This window comes from Convolutriloba macropyga, chromosome 4 (genome assembly GCF_964194025.1).
Source record: "Convolutriloba macropyga chromosome 4, txConMacr16.3, whole genome shotgun sequence".
In the NCBI taxonomy this organism is placed as follows: Eukaryota; Metazoa; Xenacoelomorpha; order Acoela; family Convolutidae; genus Convolutriloba; species Convolutriloba macropyga.
Genome location: NC_134471.1, coordinates 912,007 through 928,410, shown reverse-complemented (window position 1 = coordinate 928,410; position 16,404 = coordinate 912,007). Strand labels below are relative to the sequence as shown.

The following is a 16,404-nucleotide window of genomic DNA, read 5'->3' as shown; positions in this document are numbered from 1 at the left end:
CGTCCCTTCAAGCAATCTCTTTAAAAAAAATTAATGTTGGAGCATGTAAAAGTCAGTAACTGCCTTTTAACGAAATAACTGCCTTGGAGTAGACAAACAACGTCATTTGTTACCTACATATGGCTACTTTCAATTGTGAGGAATTTAAAACGACAAAGAGGCAAAAATCATGAGCCATCAAATATGTGAAAAATGTTTTCAAATTAAGCTGCAAGCTATTATCAATCAGACAAATTCTAAATTAAAATTGACGACAATCAACTAACATAGCCGGCAGATTGCCGGAATAGCTGCGAAAGAACAGACCTGCGTGCCATAAAATAGAGATAAACAGATACAGATCTAAATTGAAAAAAAATCGACGCCGCTCAAAAAAATTAGGTAAAAAACATTCAGCGATAAATTCATCAAGCTTGTTAAAATTCATTCCACAGAAGCCTCTTATTAGGGACTTTTACTGCACAAATGAGTTCCTTTGACCTTTAACAAATTCAAATTAAACTTAAGTTTTAAAGTGCAAAAGTCATTTTATTGAGTGAGGTAAGTGACGTATGATCAAAATCTAATCACGCAAATAACCTAAAAAATTAACCTAAAGCGAGTGAGAAATTACGTCACGCGCGCAAATGCCGTTCGTGAGAGGAAGAAGTCATTCAGAAAATTTGACTTTTTCAGCTTTGCTGTGTGAACAAATGTAAAACGAAAAAAGAGCGTCAGACGACGAAACAAAAAAACATAGCATGACAAGTCCTGACGTACAATTCAAAGAATTTTCATTGACTTAACAAACAACTAGACCTAGAACGGACAATGATTGAATTGGGAAAACCATTTCTAAAAAAAATCAGATAAAAAAACAGAAAATCAATGTCGAAATGCTGCTAGGGAGAACAAAAAACCACTAGTGAGATATGTAATTTTGATTCTAACAAAAAACTAGGTCCAGAATGAGCTGCTAATGGATTGGGAAAACTATTTAGAAAAAAAATCCTATCCAAAAAATCGAAAAAACAGTAAAAATCAGAGTGAAATTGCCGCATGTGAACAAAAAACCACTACCGAGAAACCGAATTTTTGTTCAAACACCGTTTTCTCACTCTACTTTAAAATTAGAGCGAAAAAAATTCACGCCGCAAAACCACTCGCTTTTTCGCTCCATTTCCTGTTTCGGCATGACCAAAATCACCACTCCAATTGGAGTTCAAAAATCATGAAAATGTGTGAACAGATCTTTAAAAAAAGACAGCGCCCCAATACAATTCAAATTCTTTGAATTGTAAAAAAAAACCAAGAGCACCGCAATATAGCTTCGCTCAGCTTACAGCTTCGCAGCTATAAACAACGGACGAAATTCTCTGGAACAAACGGCATAGGGCTGTTTTGGCTGCAGCCGTGGTTCAGTTAACCATACTACACACTTAGTCTAGTATATCTGACAGAATTGACCCGCAGCTTAAAAATCGTATCAGAAAAAGATCTACAGTTAAATCATTGCTACCTATTTTGCTAAAAAACGATGAAACAAAGAGTGAAACTGATTAGAGTCGTTAGGGATGCTTTTTTGTTTCCACTTCCAGGAATAGATACATAATAGTCTATTTGATTGAAGAAATCGCGCCAAGACAAATCATTGTAATTCATCATTTCCGACAGTAGCTGTCTCAAAATGATCGAAATTCGGCTTACCAAATCGAATTTGACTCCCATCAATTTGGCAAGTTTCTGAGCCACGGCAAAGTTCTCCGCCTGAAACGAAAGCACTTTCAATTCAGCACATGGATTATTGTGGCAATATCTCATGTTCGGAAACAGATTCATCACTTCAGCATTTAGTTTGTTCATTTTTAGAAGAGGAAAACACAGCTGAAGGTCTTTTTTATTCGAGTTCAATTGAATCTAAAAAGAGAAAATGAAAGGAAACTAATGATAACTAATCCTGTTTGGCCGTGTCTTATTTTTATTAACGTACTTTGGATGATAGTCGCACCAATTGTGAGAAAGCAGGACACTGTTTGAGGAGAGTGGATGAGGCACTCGAGTAGAACAAGGCACAGAAGGCCAGTCCATCACTCCAACTGCTGCTGAAGTTTGTTACCTAAACCACAACAACACAACTCACTCAAACAACACCACCAGACATATTTTAGTCGAAACGAAACGCGTAGTTGAGTACAAGTGAGGCTAACAGTAATTACGGACTAAATATGTCAATCATCATTCGGATCTATTCTATTCCCCCCCCCCCCCCGCTGAGTGGACATCTAACGTGTTATTTTCTACATAGTAACCGTCCATAACAACACAATTTGCCTGTACATGTAATTTAGAATAGTGGACTTTGAGCTTGAATTTCGTCTCACTTCTAAGTTCGAATCAGCCCTCTTAATCCTCCAATTTCATAACACTTTATATTTTAAATTGAAACAATAGGGCGCAAGTGTTACAATCCTACCAGATTATTGCAGCTTCATATCATAAAATGCCATATTCTGCTATATACAGCCCCAGCCCCAGATTTCAAAACTTAAGTATATGTTTCGAGCAGGGTTACGTGACTCCCAAGTAACTTACTTCGAAATTCTGAATTACATCTCAAACTATTTTTTCATCTGCTACATTTTCTAACACAGTTCATCAAAGTCACGTATCCTAAACATAAGACTACCTCGACTCCTGGGAAATTGCGGGTGACATTTTTGCACCATTCTAGGAGAGCATTCCGGACAGAGACATGGCTGCCCTTCTGCATGAGTTCCTTCACTGCTCTGTTTTCAGTGGGAGGTGGAGCGACTACAGGGGCCGATAAATCGGCTGGAGTGGTGGTGGTGAAGGTCACGAGGGGCGAAGAACAGGCGGAGGTGTTGTTAGAGGGCACAGAGGCCAGTGGTGGAAGTGTCGTTGTTATTACACTACAAAAAGACCATTTCAGGGAAAAACTGTACCAACCTATCTGATCTTTTCTTTACTTAATTTTACATCTCTTACAATTTTATTCTTTAGGTCGAGAATCATTTCAATTTTTCTCATGTTGTTTAAACTGAACCAAGCGCTCGTGATCAGCATAAAAATTGAAATTATTGCAAAAACCTCATTTTCATACTTCGAAAATGGCGGTACAAAGAGCACAACAACGCCGGCAAATTCCCGTAAAATAGCCGCCGTTGACCCCCTCGATGCATATCGGGATTAGAACAGAAAAAGAGGGAAAAAAGATTTTTTTCCAAGTGTCAAGCATTCTGTCGAAGTGTCTTAATTTGGTGTGCAATTTCTGTCAGATTCTAAATTTTATAGTAAAATAATACGTAATTCAGTTTCTAAACTAAAGCCTATTAAGCTTAATACCAAAGTCAGCTAGAAATCACTATTCTGAACTATTCTCTAGATTACCTAATGCACTACGACTCAATGAGTGAGGTGAGTCAGAAATCAAAGTCGAAAGTCGTGACTTATATGACTTATGTAAAACGAAAAGCACAAACCGAATTGAAAAAAAAACATAGGACAGCTCACGCTACCATTGACTAAACCAAAAAACTAGGCCTGAAGGGACTATACGAATGAACGGGAAAAACCATTCAAAAAAATCAGATTAAAAATCGACAAAAAAGTAATAATCAATGTCAAAATGCCGCATGTGAACAAATAGCGAGAATTTTTGTTCAATCACCGTTTTATCACTCCACTTTAAAATTAGAGCAAATAAATTCACGCCGCAAAAAGAAACGAAACAAAATAGAAAACATAGCCGGCAGATTGTCGGAAAATAGCCTCGATAGACGCTTGTAGCCTTCCATGAATTGAAACAACTAAAGAAACAAGATAGGCAGATTGACCAAAAGTCCTTTAGTAGACCACTAGATTTTGTGGGTTAGATGCGTACTGTCATTTTTATGATACACATACAGGTCTATAAGAAAAAAAGCCCTAAAAGAGCTTTTTCAAAATTGATTTTCGAAATCAAAAACTCAAGAATAATACTCAAGAATTAAGGCACATAAGTTTGGCACTATTTAGATACACATGATTGATCAATAACTAGTAAATTTTCATAAAATAAAGTTCCATAAGTGAGTTCAGAAGTCATTTTTGTGAGTGAGGAGAGTCACGCAATCAACCTAAAAGCAGAAAAGACGTCACGCAGACAAATTTTAACTGCAAAGCAGTAGAAGTCACTGAAGTCATTGAAAAATTCCTGGCAAGACGAAACAAAATTCTGTTAGACGAATTTAAAAAGACATAGCAGGACAAGTCCGGACGTACAATTCAAAAAATTTTCATTGACTAAGCAAAAACTAGGCCTATAACCGAACTATGATAGAACTGGGAAACCCATTCCCAAAAAAATCAGATCAAAAAACAAAAAAAAAACAGAAAATCAATGTCAAAATGCCGCATGTGAACAAAAAAGTAATAGCGAGAAAGCGAATTTTTGTTCAAACGCCGTTTTCTCACTCTACTTTAAAATTTGTACTTCAAAACCACTTGCTTTTTTGCTCCGCTTCCTGTTTCAGCGTGACCAAAATCACTACTCCAATTTGACTTCAAAAATCATGAAAATGGGTGAACAGATCTTAAAAAAAACAGCACCCCAATACAATTCAAATTCTTTAAATTGTAAGAAAAATAGGAGCGCAATAATAGCCGTATAAACGCAGCATCGAGCTCAAAGGGCTTTTATTAATGCGTTGAGTTCAGAAATATTAAAAATGACAGAAAAACTCAGCAAATTGTTCTAATACTGCATATTTATGTCTTCGAAAGCTTTTTCCTGCTGAAATCAACAAAACAATTAACTTACAGGCAGCAGAAAATTAGGCTGCATGTAAGCGACAAATGAAAACAGGATCTAGAAAAAGCTGCAACTCTGGACAAAATCTTTACGAATCTATGTGTCAGACTGATGCAACAAGAGATTCGAAAAAAGAAGAAAAAACGCGAAAAATTGCAACATTTTGGGCTCAAAAACTCCTAAGAATGACCTTTTAACCTTGAAATACGGCCTTGTCAATTACTTACCCACTCTAAGCACCTGAAGGACTACTAGACGCGACTAAAGGCCTCTAATGAAACCTAATGCCCGCTGAGCTCTACCGGTTTATCCCGTTTTGAAAGCTCAAAGTCATGAAAAAGGTGTGAAAAAATCTTACAAAAATAAAACAAAACATAGCAGGACAAGACCTGACGTACAATTCAAAGAATTTTCATTGACTAAACAGAAGACTAGACTTAGAGAGGACTATGAAAGGATTGGGAAAACCATTTAGAAAAAAATCCGATCTAAAAAATTGAAAAAACAGAAAAAATCAAAGCGAAATTGCCGCATGTGAACAAAAAACCACTAGCGAGAAAGCGAATTTTTGTTCAAACACCATTTGCTCACTCTACTTTAAACTTAGAGCGAAAAAATTTCACGCCACAAAAGCACTCGCTTTTTCGCTCCACTTCCTGTTTCGGCGTGACCAAAATCACTACTCCAATTTGACTTCAAAAATCATGAAAATGTGTGAACAGATCTTTAAAAAAAACATAGCCGGAAGAATTCCGGAAACGACTCGAAGTGACAATCCATTTAAACGCCATCCAACTACTCATCACACAAAACGTGCCTTCACTAATTTATGATTATCTTGAAAAAAAGTCATGAAACAATAAAGTAAAAACAATAAAATCAAATCTGTTAAAATATGATAAAAAATCTGATCAAATTTTGTTATAAATTGAGATCCCAAAAAAACTATCTCTGCCAAAATAACTTCATTAAAACAACTAGTACTTACAAAACCACTTAAGTGAATTATGAAGAAATACTTTAGTCTAAAATTATGAAAAACAACTTTCACTGAAAAAGTGGAAAAATTACTACATTTTTTAATATTTCAAAAACATATCAATCCAAAGAAAATTCCCTTCAGCCAATAGGGTATCTAGATGCTCGCAAAACAATAGGCAAGTCATAATAGGCAAAGAAACTTAGCTAAAAACAGAAAAACGAAAAACTGCAAAAAAAAATAAGAAAAATAGTTCCAATTTTCGCCATTTTTTGTTATATTTCTCAACAAAAAAATGATTCTTACCCACAAAACTGTAACCAATTGTTATCATCAAAATGCTCAAGTAGAAGGGGTTTCTTCAATACCCATTTGAGCCAGTAAAACAAAATAATCGTCAAAAAAACGCAAAAATTAGCCCGAAAATCAGCAAAATACATCAAAAACCTCCGAATTAACATAAAATTCATATGAATTTCCAGAAACCTTCAAACCACTACCGAAACCAGCCTAAAATTAAAACAAAATCATAACCAAACCTCTTAACCAAAAGAAATGAAAAAAACTGCTTTAAAATGCCGCACGTGAACAAAAAAATTTCGCTCGCTTAGAGAAAATTTTTTCACACATCAATTTCTCGCTCTCTCAAAAACAGCGGTATGAACAAAAACCACTCTCTTTTCACTCCGCTCTTCACTTTTGTTCAGCGCCAAAATCACTCCAAATTTTTTTACGCGTTTCATTTCCCGCTTCAAAAATCACTCCAATAAAATTGATAAAAAAAAGGACTTCTCCAATACTCATCTTCGAGTCGTAAAAAGACAGCGCCCCAATACAATTCAAATTCTTTGAATTGTAAAAAGACAGAGCACCAATACAATCCAATTCTTGGATTGTAAAAATAGGAGCACTATAATAGCCGGCTGAGAAGATGAGGGCGGGTATTAACTAATTTTTGAACAATCGGGTCAAAATTTAGACCAAATTGACATGAAAATCCACAGAATCTGTTTAATTACTTTTTCCGAAAAGCGGAATACTTGAAAATTCTCTTTCTAGTGAAATTATCGATGCATAGAGCTTTAATTTTACACATAAATGTTAGTCTGGAATGCCCTGAAAAAGTCAAAGTGTCTGATGAAAAAAACCGGATCTAGTATAAAGATCTCCCAATCTTTTTCCAATTATGGGAACAATAACAATTATGGAGGGCCATGGTCTACCGGAGTGAAAAGAAGATCGGTCCTTTTTAGAAAGCTATGAGGCCAGCTCCGTAATTCGCTCATGGTCAAAACTGGCAAGAACGAGAAAGGAGCTAACTGTGTAGAAGGTGTGGCAGATTTCTGGACAGGAGATGAAATGACAGTAGTCGTGATGGTAGACACAGGAGCCATCGTTGTCGCCGAATCGCCAACAGCCCCGCCAGGACCACCCGGCTGCACATTCTCAGAGTCAGAACTGGCTGTGGAGCTACTGGAGCCAGCTGTTGCTGCGTTCTGCTTGAGCATCGGATCTGAGACCTTCTGACGGGGAGCTATTGAGTTCCGTTGCACGACGATGTCGTTTATCTTTAGCTTGTTGAGAGGACTGCGATAGGGCACTTTTGTTGATAGTTCAAACGCAGAGGTCTAAATGAGAAATCGCAAAAGCGTGAGCAAAATATTTAAAAATTGATTTTAAATGTTCAAAAGAGCTGTTTTTCTTTTGAAGAGCTGTTCAAAAGAGTTAGCTGCAGCTTTTACGAGCGAACGGTAAAAATCATTTAATGGATAACGGTTGATTTGGTTGGTTTATGAGACCCAACTAATGCTTTGCAATTTGTTATCAGATTAACAGAAATAATACTGCGTAATTTTTAGTAGTCCAACAGTTCTATTTTCAATTTAACGAGGAGCTCAAACACACTCGTTCTGTAAAGCCATTTCATGTACAATTTTAAGTCTAATAGAGGTCTCGTTTCCGTATAGAGCACTAGATTCTGAAAACCGTACTTTTCCCAAAAATTATTGCATTCTCTCCTAGACAGTTTATTTTGGTTTAATGATGTTTCTGAACTTAAAATGGCATGGAAAGAATTAGCAAACAACAAAAACATCAACAATTTGGTAGTATTTTTCGCTATTTTGTCAAAATGTTTTAAAGATATCCAACGATATCAAGATAAATGAAATTTACAACACCGTCCTGCTCTATCTTGAAAACAGCACAGACAAATGAACTGTATTAGAAGATCAAAAGATCGACGACTTCAGTGCCCTGGATAATTTTCTCTCCTTTCGCATTTTAGAGAGCGTGTAGAATTTGGAAACACGCCTTCTTTATCAATAATTTTTAAGGACCACTGTTTTTCGCATAGATGACAATTTACAAGTTATGTGGATTTTTTCAAAATTTGTCTACACTCTAAAAGTGATCTATTTTTGGATACTTTTTCCAAAACGTTTATACTGGCCGTGGTATAAAAAAATGTCATTTCAAATTAAAATTTCTTAAAATACACTAATTTGATTTCTCTAAAAACAAAGCTTAAAATTTTTATTAATCAAAATGTTGTTTGTAGAAACATTGAGAGATATTGCTGATGATATCAAACCGAAATAAACCCGTTCGCAAATCACCAGACGACCAAAACTCAAATAAACATTACAAATCGTCTGTTTAGAATAGAAGCCTGTCTGTTAAATGAATTTTGCGTTTGTGTTAAATGATTTTGAACGAGTCCATGCACAAAAAAATCGACTGCTAATAGGCACACAAGTGAAAAAATGACCCCCAGTATATTCAAAGAAATGTGTAATTAATAAGATTAGTTGTTTAGAGTTAAGTTCTCATTTGTAATAATAGCTTTTTCAGGATCTGGACTGCTTCAATGTACAGCAATTCTAAAGGAGAAACAAAATTCCATGCGATTATTTTAATTTGCAAACAAACGCTTGAACTAACTTTTGTCTTATTCGATTATATGGGGCCAAAACTTATTCTTAAATAAGGTATGGTTTCATAGTTCTCTTGCTTCAAATTTTTTTGCCAAGAAAAAAACTCACGAGAATTGGGAAAATTCTAAACCTGAAGAAGCACTTATATACGGCCAAATCTTATTCTTAAATAAGATTGGTTTCAATAGTTCTCTTGCTTCACATTTTTTGCCAAGACGAAAACTCAAAAGAATTGGGAAAATTCTAAACCTGAAGAAGCACTTATATACGGCCAAATCTTATTCTTAAATAAGGTTGGTTTCAATAGTTCTCTGGCTTCACATTTTTTGCCAAGACGAAAACTCACGAGAAATGGGGAAAATCTTAACCTGAAAAAGCACTTATATGCGGCCAAATCTTATTCTTAAATAAGATATGGTTTCATAGTTCTCTTGCTTCACATTTTTTGCCAAGACGAAAACTCACGAGAATTGGGAAAACTCTAAACCTGAAAAAGCAATTATTGCTTTTATCCAAGAGTCCTTTCTCATTTAATTTTCAACTGCCACAATTTTGGCAGAAAACACGACACAAAATGACTCACAGTCAATATTTTTTCAGAAAGCATGTCAGAGTCAATATTTTCTGCAGAAAAATTATTGCTTAGGTCCTACAATTTGAAACGACTGCTAACGACAGAACTTTCAAAACGCTAAACAATCGTTACTCGACATTGGAACATAAAAAATTGGGACTACCTTAACAATTGCTAAAATTGCGAGTTAACTTTATATTGTTCAAATTTCTTTTCATTTTTTCCGATCTCCATTGTCACACTATATCATATATTCTTTCTTGTTAATGCAGATTCAGGGCACTGAACCTTTCACAGCCAACAATAACATCGTTGGCAGCTTGCCGGAAAAAATCTGCCATAGCTTTGTAGACCTGCAGTTTCAAAACGACAAAACATAACCGACTAACCTCAAGCGAATTGTTCTCAAACGACCGATTGGCTTCGATAGTACCCAGCTGAGTCTCTCTCAGCTCAGTGACTGTTTAGGCGTAAGGCTCTAAGAGAATTTAATGCCATCCAAACGTTACCTGTTTTTGAGGACGAAAAGGCAAATGGGTCAGACAAAAAATCGGTCAATCAAAAAATCACAAAACAGACCATAGGACAAAAATAATTCCTAATAACTTTGTTTGAGAGCAATTAAAAATATGACCGAAAAAAATTCAAGTATTGCTGATGTCACAATTTGATTCAGAAATTGTATAACTTGTGTTGTTTCTATTAGTTGGCCTCAAACAACGTTCATTCTGAAATACATACTCTGTTGACCTTATTTCCTTAAAGTAAGCAAAAGCATATTGAAACTGAGGAATGTCATTTTTGAGAATGAGGTAAGTCACATGTGACCAAAACCACGCAATCCAGTCAAAATTGAATGAACGAATGAATAAAATTTTGGCGACGAAATAGAAACCAAGAGAAGTCCATTGAGCTATCGCTATTGCAGCGATTGAAAAGATCTGAGACCTCATAAAATTGAGGACAAAAATTTTTCGTCTACTACTTCTGATATCTGAATAATTTGGACTAATAAACTGTAAAGCTGCTCTGAGACAACCTTCGATTAGATTGAGATTGACCTCAACTTCTCTAATTGAAGAAAGACTAATTCTAATTGAGAGAAGAAAAGTGAGTGAGTTAGTGAGTTAGGTCATGTGTGTCCAAATACAGTAAAAAAAATGACGTCATTTAGTCGAAATAATTCGTAAATCAATTGACAAATTCTGAATTGAAGTGAGCGTGACGTAATAAGGGCGTAACAAAAATCCCGACGACGATATAAAAAAAAACAAAAGGCTAATTATAGCTCTCCGCTATTAATAACAACTTATGCTTATTTAATTTTTTCAGATTCAAAAATTATTGGTTCAGAATTTTGGCAAAATCCGCTCTCTAGAGAACCTTTTCTGCTGTGCCACTCAACACTATAGTGGTCGTAAAATTCATATCTGGTCTAATCATCAGATAAATTAACAAAAATATTCATTCTTTATACTTTTTTTAAAAAAAAATTGGGTACCCACGCAATACTGTATATTTGTGGCTCTGCATGCGTGCTTCTCAGTGTCAGGGTGGGGGGGGGCACTCAGATCACTTCGTGGGCAATTAATACGATGTCAATCTTATCATTGAAGGATGGGTAAAAGTGTCATTTTTGCTGACATTTGACCGCATTTTTGCGGACATATGACCGCCTGGCATATATATCGACCCATTTTGTAAATACGGGCAGAGCAGCATCTTTAACTCGTATCTTATTTGGTGTGCAGTTTTCACAAACCTGTGATCTCAATGGACGTTTCGGGTGACCGCTTCCAATTTTAGGTGTTGTGGCATTCGCAGACGATGATGTACTTGCACCTCCACTTAGACCCACACATGAATTTTGCTCCATGGCCTCGCATTTCTCATTTATACTCTTGATGGCGGAAGACACCTATGGGAACAAAGAGGGTATACGAAACCAATTTTTGTCTCCCACTAAGAGTTTCTATGTTTTCAAAAGCTTTTGGAAGGCACGAGTGTCAACTCAACATAGAAGTTTTATCGCCTCAACGGCTTAGGTGAATTGTACTCTAAGAACCTACAAAAGATTTAGGAGTGCTGCACAGGGGTCTGATGCCCTCTGGCTTTACCATTTTATACAGTTTATGAGAACAGGTTAAATTGTTAGACGAAAAAATCGATCAAGCAAAACAATGCATGACCAACAAGACGCAAATAAAAAATATGTTAATTTCCTCTAATACACATAAGAATAAAATGCAAACGGTAAAGAGGCAACGTTCAGTTAAGAATGTATCATTAAGTAAAATTTTAAAAAAGCATTGAATTAGTTATTTAAAGAACTTGACCTTACTTCAGTAAAAGCGAGCTAAAATTTTTTGTGTAATTTTTTATATACTGCGTAATAGCATCTTGCGTAACATAGCCGGCAGATTACCAGAAAATAGCCGCGATAGACGCTTGTGGCCTTCCATGAATTGAAACAACTAAAGAAATAAGATAGACAGATCGACCACCAGTCACTTAATAGGCCACTAGAAATCAAACTGGTAAGCTAAACAAATATTTCAGGCAAAATCGTCAAACTGAACGATAATACAGCCAAACTGGCAAAACTGCTAAATGTTTACAAATCGTAACATTTTTTTTCAAAAACAACGTTCTTTTTCTTCATTAATTTTATTTCTGGATGCAGAGAGATTTGTAATGATACTAAGAATGTGATTCATAAGAACTGTTCACACTTAAATTCAGATTGTCAAACTTTTTAAAAATCGACAAAATGTTTTTCAAAATTTCAACACAGCAAAAACATAATTACAAATTTTGTCATTGCGAAAACATGCGATCACAAGATATGGCGTTCCTTAGAATTCGCTTCTGTTCAATTGTATTTGTTCATTTTTTTCAATGGTACAACACAAACTGGTCTGGGTTGCCCTGCAAAAATTCGAAAATTGTCTGAAGAAATACAAAGAAATACAAATTGGGGCCTTCACAACGCTCTCAGAATTTCTTTCCAAAATGCGGGACCAATGTGCCTATTAAAAATATTGAAATGGAAGTATCCTTTATTCTCAGAGATAGTCCGGAAAACAAAACTTGGATAAACATAACCAACTAAACGTTAGAAGAATTTATCTCTCGAATGACTAGTGGGAGCTCTAATCAATTGCAACCTGCTTCAGTCGGGAGGGGGGATGGGAGAGGGCGCCTAAATAGGACTAAAAAGTTCAATAGTGGGCTTCAAATAGAGGTTAAGATATACCATTATTAAGATTTAAAGTGAAACACCAGTTTCGGCGCACTTTTCATTTAACTTTTAGTGTTAAATTGCCGCCAATTGATTTCAGCTGCTTGAAATTGTGATTGAGAGAGAATTTTAGATCACGCGAAACGCAAAAAGTCAAGGGCGTAAAATTCACTCGAAAAGTCAAAACCGTCAAGCGAAAATTTTGTATAAAAAAGACACACACGTTTACAATAATTGCTATGAACTTCGTTCAAGAGCAATTTTAAAAAATGGCAAAAAAAAATATTGAAAAAGGTGTTGAAATTGGCCAAAACTGGGACACAAATGCTCGAACTTCTCACTAAATATGTAATATAAGTAGTTTATTAAAAAACCTCTAGGCTTGGCCTAGTCGTAGATGAATAAAAAGTTGATGTGTTTATATAGATACTTTGTTGATGATGCTCTGCTGACTGGACTCGGCTGTAGCACAAACGTCACCAGAGCCCACATCCAGTCCACCACTACCATTGTTACAATCACCCGCAGCCTCACACAGCCTCTCGTCCAGACTCTGCGATGAGGGCAAAAAGGCTGGAACAACAAGTATTCATCTTAGCATACATAAAGTTATGATTAGTGCAGATGTGATTCATTTTGACCGAATGAAAATACCAGCACACACTAATGTCAAAATTATCATGTGGAAAAAACAATTTTGATTTCAGTTCCAAAAACTTGATCTGTTGACATTTATAATATGATGGAACATTCAGCTTGGCAGAATGTCATAAATTCTGCTAATAAACGCATCGAGTTGTTAATGGAACGAACAGAAACCTGAAGGCAGAAAACATCGTTTAATGTACAAGAAATTAGAATACGAAAGCACAATTTCTTTTCTAGACCGGAACCTATTCAAAATAGTCCGAAGGATAAGTTCTTTCACACAATGGCAACACGACCTGAGGTACGCAATTCTAGGCGTCATCGCTTCACCACAAACACCAAAATAAGCACAAACTTCTTACGTTAAAAACCTTGTTAACTTGAACTAAACAAAGTACCAATTTTTTTGAACGGGCAGCAAAGTGAATTCTTTTGATAAATAGCAAACACACCCGATCAAAAATTTAGCGCATAAAATCTTTGTTTAAATTTGTTGACGCTTATGTGAGAGCTCTTTATGCTAGCTCTTTGCATCAGCATCTCGAAAGTCTTATAAAATATCTTTCTAAATATCTTTAAAATACAACAGCAGTTGCTTTCCTGTCATTTCATGGGAGAACAATAACTTGCTGCTATATACATTAAAAGAAAATATCACGTCTTGGGGTGCCTTAGATATCTCTACAATCAATACGAATGATCAAATGATCAAAATGTGTTCTATGAAGAGCAATGCTTTAGCAATTATGATATGTTGACGTTAAATTTTTTTTAAAACAATGACACATGAAAAATGATACCGATCCGTTGAAGAACTGTTCGAATCAATTACGGATTAATTGAGAGCAGGCAAACACTCATACGTGACATACGTTTTCCTCCTATAGTAGAAAAGAAAATGCGTTACAACACAATTTTCAATAGCTAAAAAGCGTAACAAGAAAAATCTGACAGCAATAAATTTTCTCTGTTTGTATCAGATGAATAAGAGTAAAATATTATAATGAAAAAGTAATCTAGGTCGATACAAATACTCTCAGCGGATGTAACATAGCGTGTAACATTAACCATCGAGCTGAGCTCACTTGTAGTGTGAGGGAGGCCATATTCACCGCACCATTGTTTTGTATATTACTGTCATAAAATACTGATGAGGGGAGGTTGGGGAGAGGAGGAGTGGGCAGGGGGGTTCGAGATCACAAATCTGGTAGTCAACCTCTAAATCTCTATGAAAAGCGGAACGTATAAAAAACCTGTCAGGTCGGATATCGGTCGTACAAAATCGGATAGAAATCTAACAGGAGTAAAATAACTTCTAATCACTATTCGACTTGACGTCCGAGCTTAAAGCTACGCAGACAATTTAAATATTTTTCAACAACAGCTTGCACTAAAAGCTATTCCAGCAAAATTTCAAAGTTGTTATATAAAAAATGGCATAAATAACAAGCAAAATTGAAAAAACATCTACAAAAGAGGCTAAAATCATTCAAATTTTTAAACAACTGATAAAACCAGAGCGAATACTTTAGAGCAAAAGTTAAATACTAAAATAAGAAACAAACATACCCGGCAGATTGCCGGAAAATAGCCGCCGTTGATTTCAATAAGCATGATTGGGATTGAAAGAAAAGAAGATATTGAAAAAAAAAAGATTTTTGTACAAAAACATTTCTTAAGTCCGATTTATTTTGATGGCATTTCGTAGTTGAACATAACGTACTTCTGTTTCTTAGAGAGAGGCTACAGGGGCTACTATCAATAACAATAAGCATTAGAGAGAGGTAACTAATATTTATAGGAACGACGTTCAAATAGCGGGCATCTAAAATAGGGCTTTATGGGTTTATCCCGTTTCTACTTCTGACTTCAATTTTTTATACTGACTCTGTTCGTTTTGAATTGCTTTGCTGAGCAACTGATGTTCAAAATCACTTTTAGCAGAATGAGAGAAGAGAGAAACTAGCCTTGAGAAGTCAAAAAGATATCACGCAAAATGTTGAAAAAGCGGCAAAATGAGGTAAAGCGAAACATTTTTTTATTCGACGAAAAAAATAGGAGCGCTATAATAGCCGGCTGAGAAGATGAGGGCGGCTATTAATTAAGTAGAAAAACAAATAAGTTCCATTATTTAGCGATCGATGCTTGCCCTCCTCCTGTACAGATAAAAGAAACAAAAGAAAACAATTCAAAGATTTGAACAATTAAATTTGCAAAAAATCATAAAATTATTTTTGAAATCAAAACATTTTCATTGTATTTCAAAGACTCAACGCCAAAAAACTTTCGATTATTAGAAAACCGAAAATGAAATCCCGAAAGATGCGAAAAATAAATTTCTAGTAATTAAAACCAAAATACAAAAAAAAAATAGAAAAATTGAACAAAGATCGGATTAGCATTTATAAACATTCAAAACAAAAAAATCCCACGTTAGGCTTTCAATGCATAAGAAATTACCATATGCACTTCTTGGAAAAATCCTATAGAAAAATTAAAAAAGAAGAAATCCATCAAAAAAGCCAAGAATTAACTAAAAGCTTGAGAAATCTATTCCATTGAATACTTGAGCATTGTAAGGGTCTCAAAAACTGTGGTATCAATTTCAGTGCGTTACATATTAATACAGCATCAAATAAAGATCATTTGCACAACAAATCAAATAAAATTGTCAGATTCCCGGAAAAAAGCCGGCGTTGATTCCCATAACCACAAAAGGGATTGAAAAATAATAAATAAATGCTTTGTCCAAAAACAGTTTTTAAGTGCGAACTATTTTGATGTCATTTCGTAGTTGAACTTACTCCCTTTTCTTAGTGATAGGATACAGGGGCTAGTATTAATACCAACAATGTGTTTGTCTATTCGCCCAAAGGAATCGCTTGAGACCAGTAATTTTTCAGAATATTTCCTAAGTTTACAAAAAGAACGTCAAATAGACAAAATCGAAAATCATTTTACTTTTTTGCGAAAAACCTGGTCAAAGCCAGTAAATTCATGGTGAATTCATTTGAAAAACAATAGATAATGTAAACTTGCAACTTGCCTCGACGACAATATTATCATATTTGACTTATATTAACGGGACTAGGTAACAAATAGAAAAAAAAACAAAATTGGGAATTTAAAGTGTTTTTTTTATTTTTGAATACAATTGTTTTCGAAAACAAAAAACATGAAAACCATTAGCTATCTACTCAAATAAAATAATAGGCGCATTTAATCCTCAATAAAAAG

The 16,404-nt window shown here is 35.1% G+C and overlaps 1 protein-coding gene across 1 annotated transcript in view; it reads right to left on the bottom strand.

Moving 5' to 3' along the window:
- The window catches only part of LOC142337399 (uncharacterized), a 69,140-nt gene that overhangs the window by 23,200 nt on the left and 29,536 nt on the right, over positions 1-16,404 (bottom strand). Inside the window, exons 11-16 of the mRNA XM_075386567.1 lie at positions 12,950-13,092; positions 11,041-11,196; positions 7,089-7,396; positions 2,666-2,909; positions 1,970-2,095; positions 1,687-1,746 (exon numbers count right to left, since the gene is read on the bottom strand). Coding sequence (XP_075242682.1) covers positions 1,687-1,746; positions 1,970-2,095; positions 2,666-2,909; positions 7,089-7,396; positions 11,041-11,196; positions 12,950-13,092 — 1,037 coding nt within the window. The remainder of the gene's footprint in view (positions 1-1,686; positions 1,747-1,969; positions 2,096-2,665; positions 2,910-7,088; positions 7,397-11,040; positions 11,197-12,949; positions 13,093-16,404) is intronic.